Below are 16,862 nucleotides of genomic sequence, written 5' to 3'. Positions count from 1 at the left end.
CCGATCGTCACTAGTTTTTACCTAGTTAAGTTGATTGTTTGTTTGATTGTTTATATTTTTGTAAATTTTGTTTGTGCAATCTTAATCCTATGACATATTAACTCAATATTGTGCAACAAAGGCATTTGCCCTTTGTTAGTTTTTGAGAAATTACAATACGAAATTACAGTAAGCGGGTGAGGATCATGAATTTATGTACTTAAAGTTTTATTACGTTTTCCTTTTTTAATGGAAAGAGCTTAGAGTTACAAAAGCTCTACTACACATTCAAAAAAGCCGTAAGTCATTAAATGCGAGAGTAAAGTGACGCTTAAAGCTGGAATCAGTCATAGATTGAAGAATCCGTATGTTTCCGACCGGCATTTTTGTAGAAAGCCGTCTAAGTCCGATTGTTGAATAGACGCCCCCTTGTTGAATGCCAGGTGTACCAGGTCCTGCATAGCAACAGGTGAATTAGCAAATATTTTTTGGCCTACGAATTGTCGGCATCTGAAATTTCGAACAATTAGGAATGTGTATAATATTAACGCCAATGTTATTTTACCTTTGAGGCATTGAGTATTTAAGCTTGCTGCGCCAGACTTCTCTTCCCAAATATGGACAAATAATTCGCGAAAAATTGAATGTCGAATAATAGCTAAAAAATTCTGCGAGTTTCTTGTGAGTCTGGTCAGCATTTAACGGAATCTTCATCATCTTGAAGTCGGACAACTTCAATTTACAAAATGTGGTTATCCATGCTGCGAAAGAATTAAAGAATACTTAAGGCCTTGAGAACGGATTAAACAACAACCTTATCAATTTGCGAAATGTAAAGCTTTATACACAAACATAATAATCAGTTTTATACAATGGACCCAAGAAGAGATAAAATGTACTCACGACCAATATCGGGATTTATACCCCTTTGAAGTTGGAAGACAGATGGTAAATATCCGCGAACTTGCAGGAAAAATATAACCATGAGTACGAGCAAGTGGCTGCGAAAGACCGACTTAATCTGATGTTTTTCCGCCCATCCCCGTAGATAGATCACCATCAAACGAGCTAGGTAATAACGATTAACATCTGATCTTTCCAACGAACCAACATTACTCACCGACGGGCTGTAGCTCAAATATGTAGATAACCAGCTTGTTCTGGCCATAGGTTAAGCTGTTCGTAAAGTTAATGTCGCACTGGACGTTCGAGTTCTTGTGCCGGACAACAATTACAGGACATTTACCTCCCGATTTTTTTAGAAAGGCCCACATCGAGCGATTGTTTTGTAGGGCTTTGGTAATGACTTCCTCTTCATGAAGAACTTTATCAGTCACAGTTAGGCTGTATATAGTGCTAGAATTGTCTGTCCCCAAAAATTTTTCAGAAAAGTTCCAGAATGATTTTTAGAAAAAAGCTCTTACCAATATCCACATAAATGTCAAGATCCGAGTCAGGTCCGGCCAAGCATAAAATTCGCGAGCCGAAAAGATTGATCTGAATTAACTCAGAACGAAACTCCGGGCGCAAGGTCGCCACTAGTTCGGATGTAATTTTCTGATGGAGTTTACCATTGTTTTGTAGCTTATTAGCTCTGCGCTCTTTATTTAAAAGCGAAAACCAAAAACGGCGGGTTTCTAATGGGTTTCAAAACATCAAAAAGGATGCTTGAATGCTTTAACTTTAAACTTACCCCGATCCATTTTGTGGTCAGGAACTTAAATTAGTTCGAATAATCTGAACTTTCAAATTCCCCCAAAATTATTAGATTGTGTAGTGTGACCAAGACTTCTTTTATTAAGGAGGCCCTACGTAGCCATGCCCTTACAATTTGGGCCTGTTCAGATTAGGGTCAAGTCTTGTCGTTATCGGGTCTTGGGCAAGACTCGCGTTTTGAGTTGGAACAGTTTGTCTAATAGCCATCTGTCCATCTGTGTGAAACAGTGGGCTATTTTTTTTTACAAATTTAAAAATACGATTCTCACAGCACAGTCATAATCCAAAACCAAAGAAAAGCATGATTTGTAGTCGGCGAAAACATATTAACACTTTTTTGTGCTTTTATATTATAAAATACCATAAAAGCGTGATAATACCAAGATGGAGTTACGGACCTATAGGGTTATTGGCTTAATCCTGTTGTTAAATAAAAGTTTTTGATAGGCAACTAGAGGTGGACAAAGGTAGGGTCTTTGCCTAGAGTCTAAAATTTTTCGGTATTTTTGCCTATCGTTGACGTTCCATCAGCTGTTCTGCCACAGCACAGGTATACAAGGTAATATGTCATAACAGGTGCGTAGACAGGGGGTTTTGGTAGTTTTACCACCCCATAAAGGTTTTTTCTTAAAAAGATTTATTTTTTTTAAATTATTTTTTGTTTAATAATTTATTTTAAATAAGCCAAATTTGTATATTTTCTTGGTGATATAAAAGAGCCCTGCCATAATAAAATCAAATTAATATATATATATATATTTTATTTTGAAAAATTATAAAAATCCTTCTGACAATATTTCTTCTAAGCCACTGTGTTATGACATTATATGTTCCATTATATGTCCATTTCTAATTTTTGTGGTCATACGCGGCCACTCAGATGCTGTTTGACCTACGGAAAACATCGACAAAAAAATTGCGTGCCTTTCGTGTTAAAATAAAAAAAAGCAACAGCTGACATGTTTTTTAAAAAATTTAATCTGGAATCGAAAGTGAGTTTTGGTTCAAATCAAGAAGAACATATTCTTGAAATGAAGCACGATTAATACTGAAATCAATCAAAAACAAGTATTTTTACAACAATCACTGACGATTTACTCCTGGAAAGGAGAGCGCCTAGCATGAACTCGAGAGCGCTTATGCTTGAATTCGAGAATTCTTCTTCTCGATATCGAGAAGACTTATGCTAATAGTGAGACAACATATTTTCAAAAAAGTATTCTCAAACCAAGAGCACTTCTTCTTGAATTCAGTAAAAGCTCGCTCGGCCTACTATTGATTTTTTAACGGGCATACAAATAGTTCATGGTTATAGTGGAGCTTTGTTTATTTTTGGGCAAACGGATATAAAGACAATGATATTGATTAAGGAAATAACGAAGAATCTTGATTTAATATGGGAATTGATTTATTTATTAAAAGTATTGTTGTTTTCTTTATAAAAACAGTTTTGAATAATTTATTGCGGTTACTCGAAAAAGTTGTTTTTAAAGACCAAAACGTGTTTTATGCTCTAAAAAACAAAAAAGTAAAACAAAACTAAACTACAAATTAAAGTGGGATGACAATGCCTAAGGACTTCTTAAAAAATGCACGTTGTGTTTAGTTAGGAATCTTGTCAGGAGTGCTAGTATCACATTGAAATCCAAACCCTTGGATTTCAGCAATTTGATAAAATGATTTTTTAGCAATAATTTCAATAAAATTTACCAGAATGCTAACACTGTTATCTGCGTCAGCACCATCACCTTATCATTAGAACTAACTTTACAGAGAATCACAAGTGAGGTACTGATAAGCTCATTAGATTAGACAAAGATTACTGCAAGCTCAATGAGCCAGAAAGTCTCCGGTTTTCAGTATTTTTGTTCCAGCGTATAGTGCAGACGGGCAGCAGTGAAATATGGCTGGAGAAACTGTAATTTTGGCCTACTCTGGTGGCCTGGACACTAGCTGTATCCTCAAGTGGTTGTTGGACAAGCAGTATGAGGTCATCTGCGTCCTAGCCGATGTTGGTCAGAAGGAAGACTTTGCCGCCGCCGAGAAGAAGGCCCTAAAGATTGGGGCAAAGAAGGTTAGTTGTAATGAGAGGTGTGAACAAATATGTGATATGATGAGGCAAAGCCATCATAGAAAATTTGAATATGTAAAATATTTTCACTGTATTAAAATCAGCTTTCTTCGACTCCTAGGTGATCGTGGCTGAAGTGAAGCAGTCCTTCGTAAACGATTATATATGGCCGGCCACACAGATGGGTCTGGTCTACGAGGAGCGCTATCTGCTTGGCACTTCTCTGGCCCGGCCCTGCATCAGTGTTGCCCTGATGGAGGCGGCCCGCCAGTGCGGGGCTAAGTACCTAGCCCACGGAGCCACCGGAAAGGGGAACGACCAGGTGCGCTTCGAGCTGTGCGCCTATGCGCTCAAACCGGATCTTAAGGTGCGTCTAAACATCCCAGGGGTATCAGACTGACTGATAAGCGTTTTCAGGGGCAGATTGGTGGGCCTATCTCCTTTCCCCTTACAAAAATGTAGTATTAAACTATGAACGCTTTTTTCTTGAGGTTTTATAGATACTTGTAACAAGCTAGGTATACAATAATCTCTTTTTTTGTTAAGAAAAATATTTGTTACACATTTTTTCATTTTATAAAAAAGTTCCAATGTTGTGCCCATCCGAGTACAAGGAAAAATTAGAATTTTTGATCTAGAACCAGTCAAACGGACTTTGGAAAAAATACTACATTAAAAGATGGAACAACTATCCTAACATCTGTGTGCTTTGAATCAATCTTTTGGTTTGTTACTATTTATGAACAGTATTTATACATTTTATTTATAAAACTGTTACCTAGTGCTTTAAAATATTTAATAAATTTCAGTACATAAATAAACCAAGACGTATTTTTGACGATTATGCCTCTTCTATATTTTTTAGATCATCGCTCCCTGGAGGGATGTGGAGTTCTGCCGCCAGTTCCAGGGTCGTCAGGACCTCATTGCCTATGCCCAAAAGCACGGAATCGAGGTGAGTGCCAAGCCGGCTACTCCGTGGAGCACCGATGCCAACATTCTGCACATAAGCTACGAGTCCGGAGTCCTCGAAGATCCCAACACAGTGGCTCCGGACAATCTGTACGAGATGACCGTCGATCCTTTGACGAAGGCTCCTCGGGATCCCGTGCGTCTGGTCATTCAGTTCCATCGCGGACTGCCGACCAGTGTGGAGGATTTGGCAAGCAGTCGAGTGTATACCAAGCCCCTGGATATGCTAGAGTTCCTAAACGAGCTGGGTGGATCTTACGGCATCGGACGAATTGACATCGTTGAAAATCGTTATGTGGGCTTAAAATCGCGCGGGGTATACGAAACGCCCGGAGGCACCATCCTTTATGCTGCTCACCAGGATCTCGAGGTCTTTGCCTTGGACCGCGAAGTACTCCGCACCAAGCAAGTCCTGAGAGATCGCATGGCCGACTATGTGTACAATGGCTTCTGGTTCAGTCCAGAGGCAATTTATGTCCGAAAATGCATCGAGTTGGCCGAGGAGCGTGTCTCTGGAAAGGTTACCGTGGAATTGGCACCTGGGTATTGTCGTGCCGTTGCCCGCAAGGCGGCGGACGATGTCGGAGCTCTTTACAACGAACAGCTCGTCTCCATGGACGTCCATGGTGGCTATGTCCCTCAGGATGCAGGTGGCTTTATTGCCATCAATGCTGTCCGGATTAGGGAACATGTGCGAGCATTTGGCGCCTACGAAGTGCCAAAGCAGGGCAAGTAAACGATGTTGTAATACATTTATTTTTTAAATATTTTGATTTTTGATTTTGCTTTTATTGCCCATGTGCTGCAATAATATATAGAGTTTGTAAACATTTTATTTTTTTAGTCGATATTCTTGACCTTTTATTATATTACAGATATTAACCAAATTACATATGTATAAACCGAGGCGATAAAATTGGTTGGATAACCAGATTACTGGAATTGATTTTACACTACATATAAATTTACCCAGGGCTTTAAAGATAATGTTGGAGTTAGTAAAACGCGGAAATAATATTGATTACCTTTACTGCCAAAAACAAAATAAATATTATCGGATAACATAAAATGTCGAATATTTTGACGAGAGTTTTCAGCGTTTTTATATAAACTATACCTTTTATTTATCTTTTCATCATTCTTTTTTTGGGGGCACTTTTTCCGTGTACTATCCTTTCACATTTCTGGGTGCGGTTTATCACACCAAACAAAAACTAAGTCGATAAAAGCATTTCGTTTCCTCTTATATTAAACACATATTTTTAGTTTTTGGTAAAAAAACCAAGGTGATAAGATTGGTTTGGGAACCAGCATACTGGAATTTATTTTACACAAAATTTTTATTATGTCCAGTAGCAGTTATAGAGCGGAGTTAGAATAAAAAGTAAAACATCATCGAGTGACATCGCTGTTAATAGAACAAAAAGGATCGACAACAAAATGACGTATCGATTACCCTGACGATTGGCACAACCACTGAAAACCATTAAAATTAATAAAAGCTTAACATTTTTTACGTAAACCTTACTCATCCCTATGTTTGTGCTTTTTCTTACGCTTCTTATCCTTTTTCTTTTTTTTACGCACATTGTCCGTGTATAATCCTGGAACATTTCCAGGTGGAGTATATCTGACCACAAGAACACCTTGCAAAGCACTGTAAATAAAACAAGGAAGAACGCTATAGTCGAGTACCTCGACTATCAGATACCCGTTACTCAGCTAAATTGACCTAAGGGAAATGGAGACATGCAAGCAGCAAAGCGAGATTGAAATGCGCCACCTATCGGCGGTAGACAGATTTAAGCGATATGGGCGTTGGAGTGGGCGTGGCAAATTTTTTTTTGGGTCAATCGATAGGTATTGACGAGACCAATACAGTTCAGTTCAAATTTTGTATCTAGCATGAAAATTGTGGGCGCCACAGGCTTGGGCGGTTTGTGGGCGTTAGAGTGGGCGTGGCATATCTGCGTTACAAACTTGCGCTGCGCACAAGGCTACGGATTCTAAATATGAGATCCCAGTTCTCTATCCTTGATAGTTTCCGAGATATCCACGTTCATACTTACGATTTTTTGAAGTTTGTGGGCGGTTTGTGGGCGTAAAAGTGGGCGTGGCAAACTTTTTTTTTATCAATCGATAGGTATTGATGAGAACAATACATTTCAGTTAAAATTTTTATTCTATCATTAAAACTGTAGGAGCCACAGTTTTGGGCGGTTTGTGGGCGTTAGAGTGGGCGTGGCACTCTACTGAAACAAACTTGCGCTGCGTAAGAAGCTCAGGAATCTGCACGCCAAATCTCAATAGCCTAGCTCTCATAGTTTCCGAGATCTCAGCGTTCATCCGGACAGACAGACGGACAGACGGACAGACGGACATGGCTAGATCGACTCGGCTAGTGATCCTGATCAAGAATATATATACTTTATGGGGTCGGAAACGCTTCCTTCTGCCTGTTACATACTTTCCGACGAATCTAGTATACCCTTTTAACTCTACGAGTAACGGGTATAAAAATATTACAATTAAATACATGGATTAGTTGTACGCCTGGCATCTGATATTCATTGATCAGGCTACTTACTTTATGTTTGCATCTCCATACCCCATAAATTGTGAAGAGCTCCAAATCAGGGCTGTAAACTCTTTAGCTCTGGGGTCTAGTACATCAAATTTTCTCCCACTATACCAACTGCGGACACACCGAGACAGTGCTCCCGCACTAATTTCATATTTGCAGATGTTTTCTGTGTATTCTTTGTTACTGGGATCCGAATACGTCAAATTGGCCGATTTGGCTAGTTTCTGTGAAAAAACTCGTTAGGCAATCAGGGTAGGGGTACGAATGGTAGAACTGAATCATACGTTAGCATATTTTTGGCATCCATCGCTGAGAGTCATATCCAAAGCCAATGGTTGCGATCCGTGGCGTTTTCTCCTCTTGTTTGTATCTCTCAAAACTATCCGGGCATTGTCCATGTTCATGGCATATATCGGGCTGACCTGGAATAGATTGTGAGCTCCGGAACTGTTACAGATTACGTATTTTTATCAATTACCTCGCTCGCCGCCAAAAACATAAATATTAAAATTTTTATAAACATCATACTTGAATTTTTGGTGAGTCTCTTAGAGAGTCTCTTTACGAAAACTTTCGATATCTAATAGTTTAACATTTTTGAGTAGTTCTGAAAGGTTTTTCAATGCTCAGTTGTACCAGTTTTCTCAAAAATATGAAATATATGTTAATTCAATTATTTGGATCTTAAAAAATTCGTATACTTTTTCCCAAAGTCCCAGTTTCAACAGGAAAATTCGAGTAAAGTGCATTCCTGCCGAATTAAATGTTTAGTCCACATGCATTTCGGAATGGCAGTTAGCTGTGTGATTTCCATTGCAATCAATTCGAGTGTTTGTTTAATAAATCTGCTGCCCGAGTGTGTCGGCGGGGACACTTGTAAGGGCAGAAGAATACACAATTAATGAAATACTAGCATATAAATAAATATACATATATCATTCCCAATATTTGGCAGAGCTGAGGCAAGAGTAAACAGAAGAGCCAGCACAACTGCTCCATGTTGGATTCCCAATTGCATTAATCTTATTTCCGGAGTGGCTCAGGTCCGGCGAAAGATGAGCAAAACAAAAGATGCTCCTTGTGTGCACACACTGGCACATAAATGCAAAAACTAATATTATTACAACAAATAAATAGAGACCCTCGGCCAGTCCGACAGCAGCTGAAACATCGGCTGGGATTGTATTTCAGACTAGTTGGATATTTATACGTCCGTCTGCAGCTGTGCCTTCGAGTGTAGGCAAACATTGTCTATCTATCGACATGAATTGATGACGGAGGCGAGTGTCGGATGCCATCGAAGACATTTTCGAGCGCAGGGAATCACGGCTAGTCACAGAAATATAAGTGATGAAAACTTTCTACCCAACTTGGTTCTCCCAAAGGACATCGTGCATCAATATTTCGTTAAGTTCTTAGGACCTAACTGTTCTTTTTTCCCCCTGTGATTAAAGTTATCGCAAAAATAACTATAATTGAACATTGGTGTGGTGGTTTTTGTATTACATTATCTATTGATTAAGCATGCGGAAAACGAAATATACTTATAGTATACAGTTGCTATAACTTTCAATGGATATCCTTTGGTAAATTGAAAACCTTGGCCTAGCAAATACAAAAACAGGTAGAAGTATGGTGTTTTTTGACATATTAATTACTTCCCTTGGGAATATCATTCTTTTAATATTTCAAAACTTCGACCGATATATTTAGGGTAGGAAATTGAAATGGAAAATTATCTAAAAATTTCTGTACTTAGTTTTTAGTTTTCTTAAAATCAAATAGCTCTGTACATGCAATGATCCCACGGGAACAACCTGCAAGGGTATAGAACCTTCGGCTTGCCGAAGTTCTTCTCCATTTAACCATTTGATATGGCATACTGATTTTCTTCTGCGCAGAAGATCTACTTATGTTTGGCTTTGTTCAATGCGGAATTTCGCTGAACTCTGGCCAGAAAATGCCTTTGTCTGTTGGTCAGGCTGGTACGTCTCCTATAGAACACAAACGGGGGCCTCGAAACCGCGGGGATGGACCAACTTAACTGAACTCGACTCGGGGACGGTGCCACCCATCCATCCGTCCACTGGTGCATCCAGGAATCTATCCATCCATCAGCGGCAGGGACAATGTTGCTTTTGTTGGTTGCGTCGGTTCCTGGTGGCACACGATCAGAATCAGACAGCGTTGACGTTTCAACTTTGTGCCAAACTAGGCGAATGGCAAAAAGGGCTTTGGCCCAAATATGGGCGAACGCAACCCCCCATAAATGCTGAAAAAGTTAAGCTCTCGGTTTTTGCGGGATTATTTGCGAGCGTTCAAAGGATGTCGTTAGTCCTTTGCGATTCGCAGGCGCAACTTTTGCAAAAGCCCCGCGCTCTCTCTTTCTGGTTTTTGTGGCCCCTCTGTGTGTGTCGCCTTTTTTGCTGTTCTGTTTATTGAAGTTGATAAATTGAATCAAAGGTTAACTTTGCGAAAAGTGTGAAGTATGATTAACAAGAAAGCGGGAAAAGCGGCTTAAAGCGCGCATTTAAATGCTAAATGGGCTGCTAATTTGCCCGAGTTACCCGATGATATCCTTGCCGGGAAAATTGATTTAGTCGAACAGTAAACAAGACTCGAAAGAGCAGCCCAAATTCCCCAGATACATTGCACAAGATGATAAAATAGAAGTCCTTGTAATTGCAAAGAAAAACATGCTCTGTCTCTTTTACTGGAGCTGTCTGAAAGCTGTCGGAGCTGGCAACAACAGCCAGAAATTTATGGCCAACTGGAACTGGAACCAGGAGCCAGGAGCCAAGAGCTGGAAGCTGGGAGCCGGGATCCTGGCACGCCCAATACACTTCAGCAAACATAAATTTATTTATGAGCATGTGTCCGCTCCCCGCCCCCCCCAAATTTCGCAGGAAAGGAGGAGGGTCCTTCCGCCCAAGCTCACAAATTGTTTGAGGGTGAATTTTAATTATTCCTCATTGTTTTGATAGCAACGCATGCAGCGCCCTTCTCTTTCATCCAAGAACCGTGTAGCTATAGGGAACCGAAATGTTTATATACCTACGACTACGATAATTGATGGTTTTTTAGGAGCTGTTCTAAAATATTAACTGTTAGTATTCTTTTTGGATTAGGAAAATCACTGTAGTGAAAATATATGCTTAAATAAATAATAATAAAAACGTCTCTCGACTCGACTTTTGCTAATCAGTGATCACAAAATTTTATTACAAAAATGTACACATTACACACAAGTTTCTACTGAAAACTTTTTAGGAAACTAAAATTAGGTAATTAAATATATCTAATTTTCGAAGCATTCTAATTTTAACTATATATAAATTCGAGGCTACATTATAAAACACTTAAAGTTTTGTATGCCACATTTCTCCTTGTGTTCTGAATAAATTTTTTATGCTTTTCGACCTACTACTCATAAAAATGGCTTATAAATGACTTTAATTGTTAGCAAACTACAAACTACATAGCGGAAATGTGTCCCAAAAATATCTTGCCGAATATGCAAATACAAAATTAAAAAAACATTGATATTATAAACTTAGTTTATAAAGACATCATCAGGCTGATATTCACAAAATGCTTTTATGTTCTAATCGGAGACCATTATATGTAGATAAGATCAATGGCAGTGGAGACCTGTTTTGCATCATTGTACTCAAGAATTCGCCTCGATGTCCCATTCACAATTCAAGCGAAAGTCTTGACCTCTTTCAGCGCTTTGATTTTAATTATCACGCAGTTGGATTCGCCAGCTGCGCTGTCTCCATGACTCCTGGCCTCTGACTCTTGACTCTCGACTCCTGACATCCGACTTCCGATTTCCGACACCCTGCTCCGGACTTTTCGTCCTGCTCCTTCGCGGCGCCAAAACTATGGGGCAAAAGGAATTTTAATATTGAAATTTGTTTGCGCGGCTTTGTTGTAGCTGTAGTTGCTGGCCCTGCCGTTGGATGCATTCTCGTTTTGTAATTAAGTGCAGACAGAAGTGGAAATCAGGTCACTCATACGCCCCATTGGCCGACGGTGTGACGCGGCGTTGTCCGTGAGAAAACTTAATTTTTCAAATGAATTTTTCCGTTTGCAGCAGCGGCGCAATGGCTTTTCAAATTATTACACTTGGCAGCGAGGAGAGAAGACCTTTTTTGTTTTTCCCGCTCCCAAGTCGGCGGCAGCAGCTGCAGGTAATGTTGAAGGGCCGAGATCTGGGGACAAGCGAAACTAATTAATTTGTGAACATCCCAGGTGGACCTAAGAATTCGTATATTTTTTTCTGCTGCAGCGGATGATATTGTTTTTCAGCTCCCTTTTACGTAAATATGCAAATCGCAGCGCACAAACTTTTTCCGTGCAATTGAAATTGAGTTTTAAAGTTTCGAAATCCATTTTAATGCATTTCGCTCCACTCTTTTCCGCGCATGCAGTTGGCAAAAGCGGGTAAAAACCGTGGAGCACAAGGTAACTACAAAATTCCAGATACAATTTTCCAACAGAATGTTGCCCTGCCAACGCGGCACGTGGAACGTGGCCAGATTATGCTGTATTATCACCTGTAAATCCTTATTGGCAATCAAAACTTTGCCAGTAGCGCTGCCCCTTGTCCACCTCCAGCTCCACCCACTACCACCCGGCTGCTTTTCCTATTTTTCGTTAGTATTTGTATTTGCTACTTTCAATGGATTTCGTGAAATCTACAAAATCTGTGCATGCAGGCAAACTTTTAATTTTATTGGAAAACTTGTTGAGTTTTTCGGTTTGGCATATTTTTATATTCTCTGCAAAAAGTATGGGGGTGCACAAAAATCTCTATAATCACAATCGTTATTTTAGCAAAACTAAACAAAATAATCGACTTTGATAAGACCGTTTTCAAGTCAGAAAAAAATATATTTAAAATTGAGATGTAGTAGCTTTATACTTTAACTTAACTTATATTAAGTCAAATAAGGATAAACCACTGTTTTATGATGCACACATTTTGTGAAATAGTTTGCAACAGTTCAACGGATATGTTAGAAATATGATGTTACGTTTGGTACTCATAAACATATTTTAAAATAGGCATCTAAAAACAAAAATGGTATTGTTGGGACGTCTCATTTATATTATTTCTGTGCAGCCGTATAAGTTATTTTACAAATATAAGATTCATTGACAAGATTTTCACTTAGTTAATTTAGCAAAAATAAGAAACACTTACATATATATTCAAAATCATAGAATATTCTATTACCAAACTACTTATCAAGGTCAGATTTACAGCTAAAGAAAGAAATAATATATTTTTTAGCTAACCACTTTTTTCCAGATTGCCTATAAAAGCATATCTATTTTTTAGCCAACCCAATTTTTGGCCAGATAGCCTATAAAAGCTTCAAAAGTTCGGATCCGCCGGCTGTTCTGCGGTTGATGTCCCAAAGCAATTACGTGTGCATTATGCCGCTGACAGTGTGGATTTGAGAGGCGGTTAAATGCCGCTTCGAATTATTTTGGCAAGGCCTTAGTCGAACATCGCGTAACTGTTTTGAAGGCTGCAAAGCCCCAGTTCGATGTGTGGAAAATTGCACCTTGGCCCTCACCTACCAGCTAATCACGCAGCTGTCGAGGATGGGGACGGGGACGGGGACGGGAAAAGGGAAAAGGGGACAGGACGAGGATGACAGGATGGCAACCGCATCACACGGCACCGCAGCATATTTCCGTCACCGATTGCCTGCCGATTGCAACGATGGGTTGCCAGTTGCCTGGTTGCATCGCCATTAAACTGCAAATCCGCAGTCGAGCAATTCTCGCATGTAATGCTGATGTCGACATTTTACTGCTGCTGCTGTTGCTGCTGCAAGTGGCATTGCTGCTGCTGCTGATGCGGGCTCGTGTTTTGCCACAACAGCGCGCCAGTGCCAGGGCAGCGACACCTTCTGTGGCAACAAGGAAGCCGGAGCAGACATTTCACCCCACGCCAGTCCATTGACACCCGGTTCTCCCATCCCCAGCCCCATCCCCATCCCCATTTCCCTGAAAACTGCAGCACTTAAGCATTGCTGTTGCTCCTCCTGCTGCTGCTGCTGCGATCGGCAGCTGCTGCTGTTGTGGATTTTTGCATCGCCCTGACAAGGGGCCAGCGGCAGGAAGAACAGGACTAAGGACACAGGACGACGGGCGAAGGGGAAATGCAGCAGCAGTAGCAGCAGCAACAGCCATAAAATCCTTTGCAATCAGTTGCATGCAACAAACACTTTGGTTCATGTTCCCACAGCGCCGGCTCCGGCTTTTGTGCACTGAGCGTAATTATTCTGATTCAAGATCATAAACAAATGTTTTATTAAATTCTACAAGTTGAATAATTCAAAAGTTTTGAATGTCCTCGGTTCAATGCTATTCAAAATCATATTATTATTGCTCTGTCCAAAACTATTTAAAATCATGTTATTTTAGCCATGCTTCGAGTTGTATAAGTGTTAAAAAATATATTAAATAAGTATATGTAATCTTTTGTTCAGGAAAGTAAAATATATATATGTATGTAATGTAAATGTAAATGTAATATTAATTTAAGTAACATATAAATTTTGGCACAACTTAAAAATTACAAAATCTGTCTTTAGCTTATCCGAAATCCAAACTAAAAATTTGTGTATTGACTAGTGTGTTAAATATAAGGATAAACTTTGGAGAATTGGTAATATTTAATATTTATTTATTTAATTTTTATAACAATCTCGCTTATGAAAATATTCCCGTTGCCTTCTTTATTAAGAATGATGGCGACATTTGAAGATCTTGGAGACACATTGATGTTTAAAGGTTTACAACTAAACTAACTGCATTTCTATTTTATTACCTATTAATTTTAATTTTTCTCTTCAGTGCATCTGAGGCAAAGCTTACTGGAGCTTCTTCAATGCGAGGGAATCGAACCCGGGCTCAGCACACACTTGGACCCGTAGAAGAGGCCACATTTACGTTTGTCTATTTGGGATTTCTTATCGTTGTTGCTGGGCAGGACACAAACACACACAGAAGTACAAAACAATTTCCTAATGCCGAGAATTGGCTTTTGTGCAATTTACAGTTCTCGGGTACTTAAAAATAATTTGAAATCTGAAGTGTTGCTGCATTTCCGATAACTCCGAAATGCGAAATGAATGGCCACACATGAGAAGATGGGATACTAAAAGATATTACCATGTTGAAATGGTAAAACAAAATTGTATTTGTTGCTGGAAGCAATGCCATCCTGAGGCATCTTGGGACTTTAGTCGCCTAAACGACACTTACTCTCCTGATTTTGCATTTGGACTTGGCCTCTGAGGTGAAGTTTCAATCGATTGGCATTGATTCCTTTAAAATTAATGAACTGTTTGGTAGTTGGAGCATTAGCAGAGGCTGATTAGAATTCTGTGTAGGAATATAGTATAGATTAATTAAATGAATAAGCAACCATTCTGTATGATGTTCCTAATCAAGAGATCTAAAATACATACAATCTTTTAAACGTGATATTTTTGCATCGGCTAAAACACCATTTGTTTTTATTTTTACTGCCAAAATACGCATAGAATTCAAAAAGTAAAGTAAGACTTTTAGTTTACTTATTTTAGTCCCATCAACTAACTAACTAAACTAATTTAGCAATAGCTGCTTTTAACATTGGCTATTTAAAGCCGAGCTTTTGGCCAGACCCGCGGCTATTATTGAAAGTTGAGCGAGCTGCCATTGGAGAGATTAAATTCACATGACATTTCATCCCCACGTGGATTTGGCTGCGTAACGCAGTCGAGAGCTAAACTCCGGGCTAACAACTGTCGGGTGTCCTGTAGTCCCGGTGTCCTAGTGTCCTGGCGACGTGTGTAGCTGTCGCACGAAACTATCGAACGGAAAACAGAAAGCCATCAGCCTGATTTGTACCCCCAAAAAGGACGGTGTGTACGACAAACATTCGGATATGGTATAAAAATCCGATCGGCAACAAAAAACGAGTGAGACACCAGCGCGGGCAAACTTTTTGAATATTTAGCAAAAATGTCAGCGCACAAAAGCGAAGTAGAACAACTGACCGAATCCGAACACGGATCACAAAAAATAAATGGCAACCAATGTGGAGCACTGTAAGTGCCGCAGGGCCAGGGTTTGGACTTTATCCCTGCCGGGGTCTGCGGGAAAATGTGGAAATATTTTTGGCACTGTCACAACATCCGGCATGCCACATGCACTTCACCATCGCAAGCCAACTGGAGTCGGTTGGTGGCTTTAGCCCTGGGAGTATCCCTGAGAAAGGTGGCGGACTCTTCCAAGAATCCACTTTAAAGCACAACAATTAACCGCTGGTAAAATGAATTGTTTGCGGGCAATTATTATTTGACAAGCGTTTTAATGATTCCAGCCACTTAGGGGCGTAATTAGAGCATCTTTGGCAGCAGACAACGAACATGGAGAAGCGCTTCGAATCAGTTGCAGTGGCAATTATAATTTCAATTTTACGATTTTTCAAGTACGAGTTTTCCGCAGCCAAAGTCGGTCTGCAGCTTTTTCTGCTTCCGGCAACCCCTGCACTTTCCTTCTTAGCCCACTCTGTGGCACTCCCAATTGTCTGACTTTTGTTTATGCCAGTTGTGTGCTCCGAAGTGCTTAGTTTTAATTCCGTTTCGAAGACAAAGAAAACGAAACAGTGTATAGACAGCTGGGGGCAAACTAATAGCAATTGTCTAGCACCCAAAAAGAAGAGTAAAGGGGTAGTTAAATATATAATCACTTTCTAATAAAAAGCCCTCATGTCAAACAATAAGATATCATTAGGTCGATGGCACTGACAACTAGTTCCTTGCTTAGTCTTAGGTTTTACAAACCTTATACTAACATCGTAAAAGAAAAATTTTTTTGGAATGTCATAAATTTAATTGCATTTTTACCCTTTCGGCTTAAGGAAAATTCATATTATTTTGACGACCACTGTACATATGCAGTCCCAGGTCGAGTTCAGTGCAGCACAGTCATTTGTGGAAGTTGGTCATACTTAATTGGAGCTTGTGTTGCTCCAAATGAGTTTTTCCTCTTCAGTGCCACGTGAGAGATTATGGAGAATATTTGTACAGTACACAGTTCAGCACAACAATGGAGCAGCACTTTCTTAAAGACTCACCGCTCTATCATTAGCACAAAGGCCAGGATAATCAAACGACTTCACGTGCCTGAAATGGAATCCGTTTCCGATTTCCTTTCTCGCCCAAAAACCGATTTGATTTGATTTCGCCTTGCCGCCGTGTCAAACGTGTTGGGATCCCATCCCGTATTCACCCCCTCAACACATTGGAAAACATTTACATTTGCTCCGATTCGTGCTCGTTAACAAAAGATACATATGTATCTCGTAGATATTTGGCTTTTGTGCTCCGTGCGCGCAATGTGCTCGGGGTTTTTCTTATTCCCTGCCGCTTGGTTGGATTTAAATGCCGAATTTCCAATGCAGCACACATCATCCCGAGGACCAAGGACATGTGCTCACCTGTATATCTGTTTCTATCCCTGTAT

At 39.8% G+C, this 16,862-nt stretch overlaps 3 protein-coding genes across 3 annotated transcripts; 1 reads left to right on the top strand and 2 right to left on the bottom strand.

Moving 5' to 3' along the window:
• Window positions 1-262: 262 nt before the first annotated feature.
• LOC119560741 (terminal uridylyltransferase Tailor-like) lies at window positions 263-1,807 on the bottom strand. The gene is made up of 6 exons (XM_037874355.1): window positions 1,673-1,807; window positions 1,404-1,616; window positions 1,100-1,345; window positions 883-1,047; window positions 545-740; window positions 263-489 (listed from the first exon to the last, which is right to left on the bottom strand). Exons 1-6 carry the CDS (start codon window positions 1,680-1,682, stop codon window positions 327-329), a joined length of 993 nt encoding a protein of 330 aa, XP_037730283.1. The 5' UTR covers window positions 1,683-1,807; the 3' UTR covers window positions 263-326.
• Window positions 1,808-3,563: 1,756 nt separating this feature from the next.
• Window positions 3,564-5,807, top strand: LOC119560868 (argininosuccinate synthase). Its single transcript, XM_037874540.1, has 3 exons — window positions 3,564-3,769; window positions 3,888-4,133; window positions 4,632-5,807. Exons 1-3 carry the CDS (start codon window positions 3,599-3,601, stop codon window positions 5,472-5,474), a joined length of 1,260 nt encoding a protein of 419 aa, XP_037730468.1. The 5' UTR covers window positions 3,564-3,598; the 3' UTR covers window positions 5,475-5,807.
• A 226-nt stretch (window positions 5,808-6,033) lies between these two features.
• LOC119560869 (ectin) lies at window positions 6,034-7,947 on the bottom strand. Its single transcript, XM_037874541.1, has 5 exons — window positions 7,801-7,947; window positions 7,607-7,744; window positions 7,326-7,546; window positions 6,267-6,395; window positions 6,034-6,214 (listed from the first exon to the last, which is right to left on the bottom strand). The coding sequence occupies exons 1-5, from the start codon at window positions 7,846-7,848 to the stop codon at window positions 6,082-6,084; spliced, it is 669 nt and encodes a 222-aa protein (XP_037730469.1). The 5' UTR covers window positions 7,849-7,947; the 3' UTR covers window positions 6,034-6,081.
• Window positions 7,948-16,862: the final 8,915 nt, after the last annotated feature.

This window comes from Drosophila subpulchrella, unplaced genomic scaffold, assembly GCF_014743375.2.
Source record: "Drosophila subpulchrella strain 33 F10 #4 breed RU33 unplaced genomic scaffold, RU_Dsub_v1.1 Primary Assembly Seq354, whole genome shotgun sequence".
Lineage (NCBI taxonomy): Eukaryota > Metazoa > Arthropoda > Insecta > Diptera > Drosophilidae > Drosophila > Drosophila subpulchrella.
The sequence above is the reverse complement of the archived record's forward strand: the minus strand, read 5'-3'. Positions and strand labels throughout refer to the sequence as shown.

Excerpts from the sequence above, each read along its gene's own strand:
- LOC119560741 (XM_037874355.1), bottom strand. Across the intron at positions 741-882 it reads TATAAATCCCGATATTGGTC|CATGGATAACCACATTTTGT; the intron begins GTGAGTACATTT and ends ATTCTTTCGCAG. Across the intron at positions 490-544 it reads AAATACTCAATGCCTCAAAG|ATGCCGACAATTCGTAGGCC; the intron begins GTAAAATAACAT and ends TCGAAATTTCAG.
- LOC119560868 (XM_037874540.1), top strand. The coding sequence starts at position 3,599 with ATGGCTGGAGAAACTGTAATTTTGGCCTACTCTGGTGGCCTGGACACT. Across the intron at positions 3,770-3,887 it reads TAAAGATTGGGGCAAAGAAG|GTGATCGTGGCTGAAGTGAA; the intron begins GTTAGTTGTAAT and ends TTCGACTCCTAG. Across the intron at positions 4,134-4,631 it reads CGCTCAAACCGGATCTTAAG|ATCATCGCTCCCTGGAGGGA; the intron begins GTGCGTCTAAAC and ends TATATTTTTTAG.
- LOC119560869 (XM_037874541.1), bottom strand. The coding sequence starts at position 7,848 with ATGATGTTTATAAAAATTTTAATATTTATGTTTTTGGCGGCGAGCGAG. Across the intron at positions 7,745-7,800 it reads TGTTTTTGGCGGCGAGCGAG|GTCAGCCCGATATATGCCAT; the intron begins GTAATTGATAAA and ends AATCTATTCCAG. Across the intron at positions 6,396-7,325 it reads TATGGAGATGCAAACATAAA|TGCTTTGCAAGGTGTTCTTG; the intron begins GTAAGTAGCCTG and ends TTTTATTTACAG.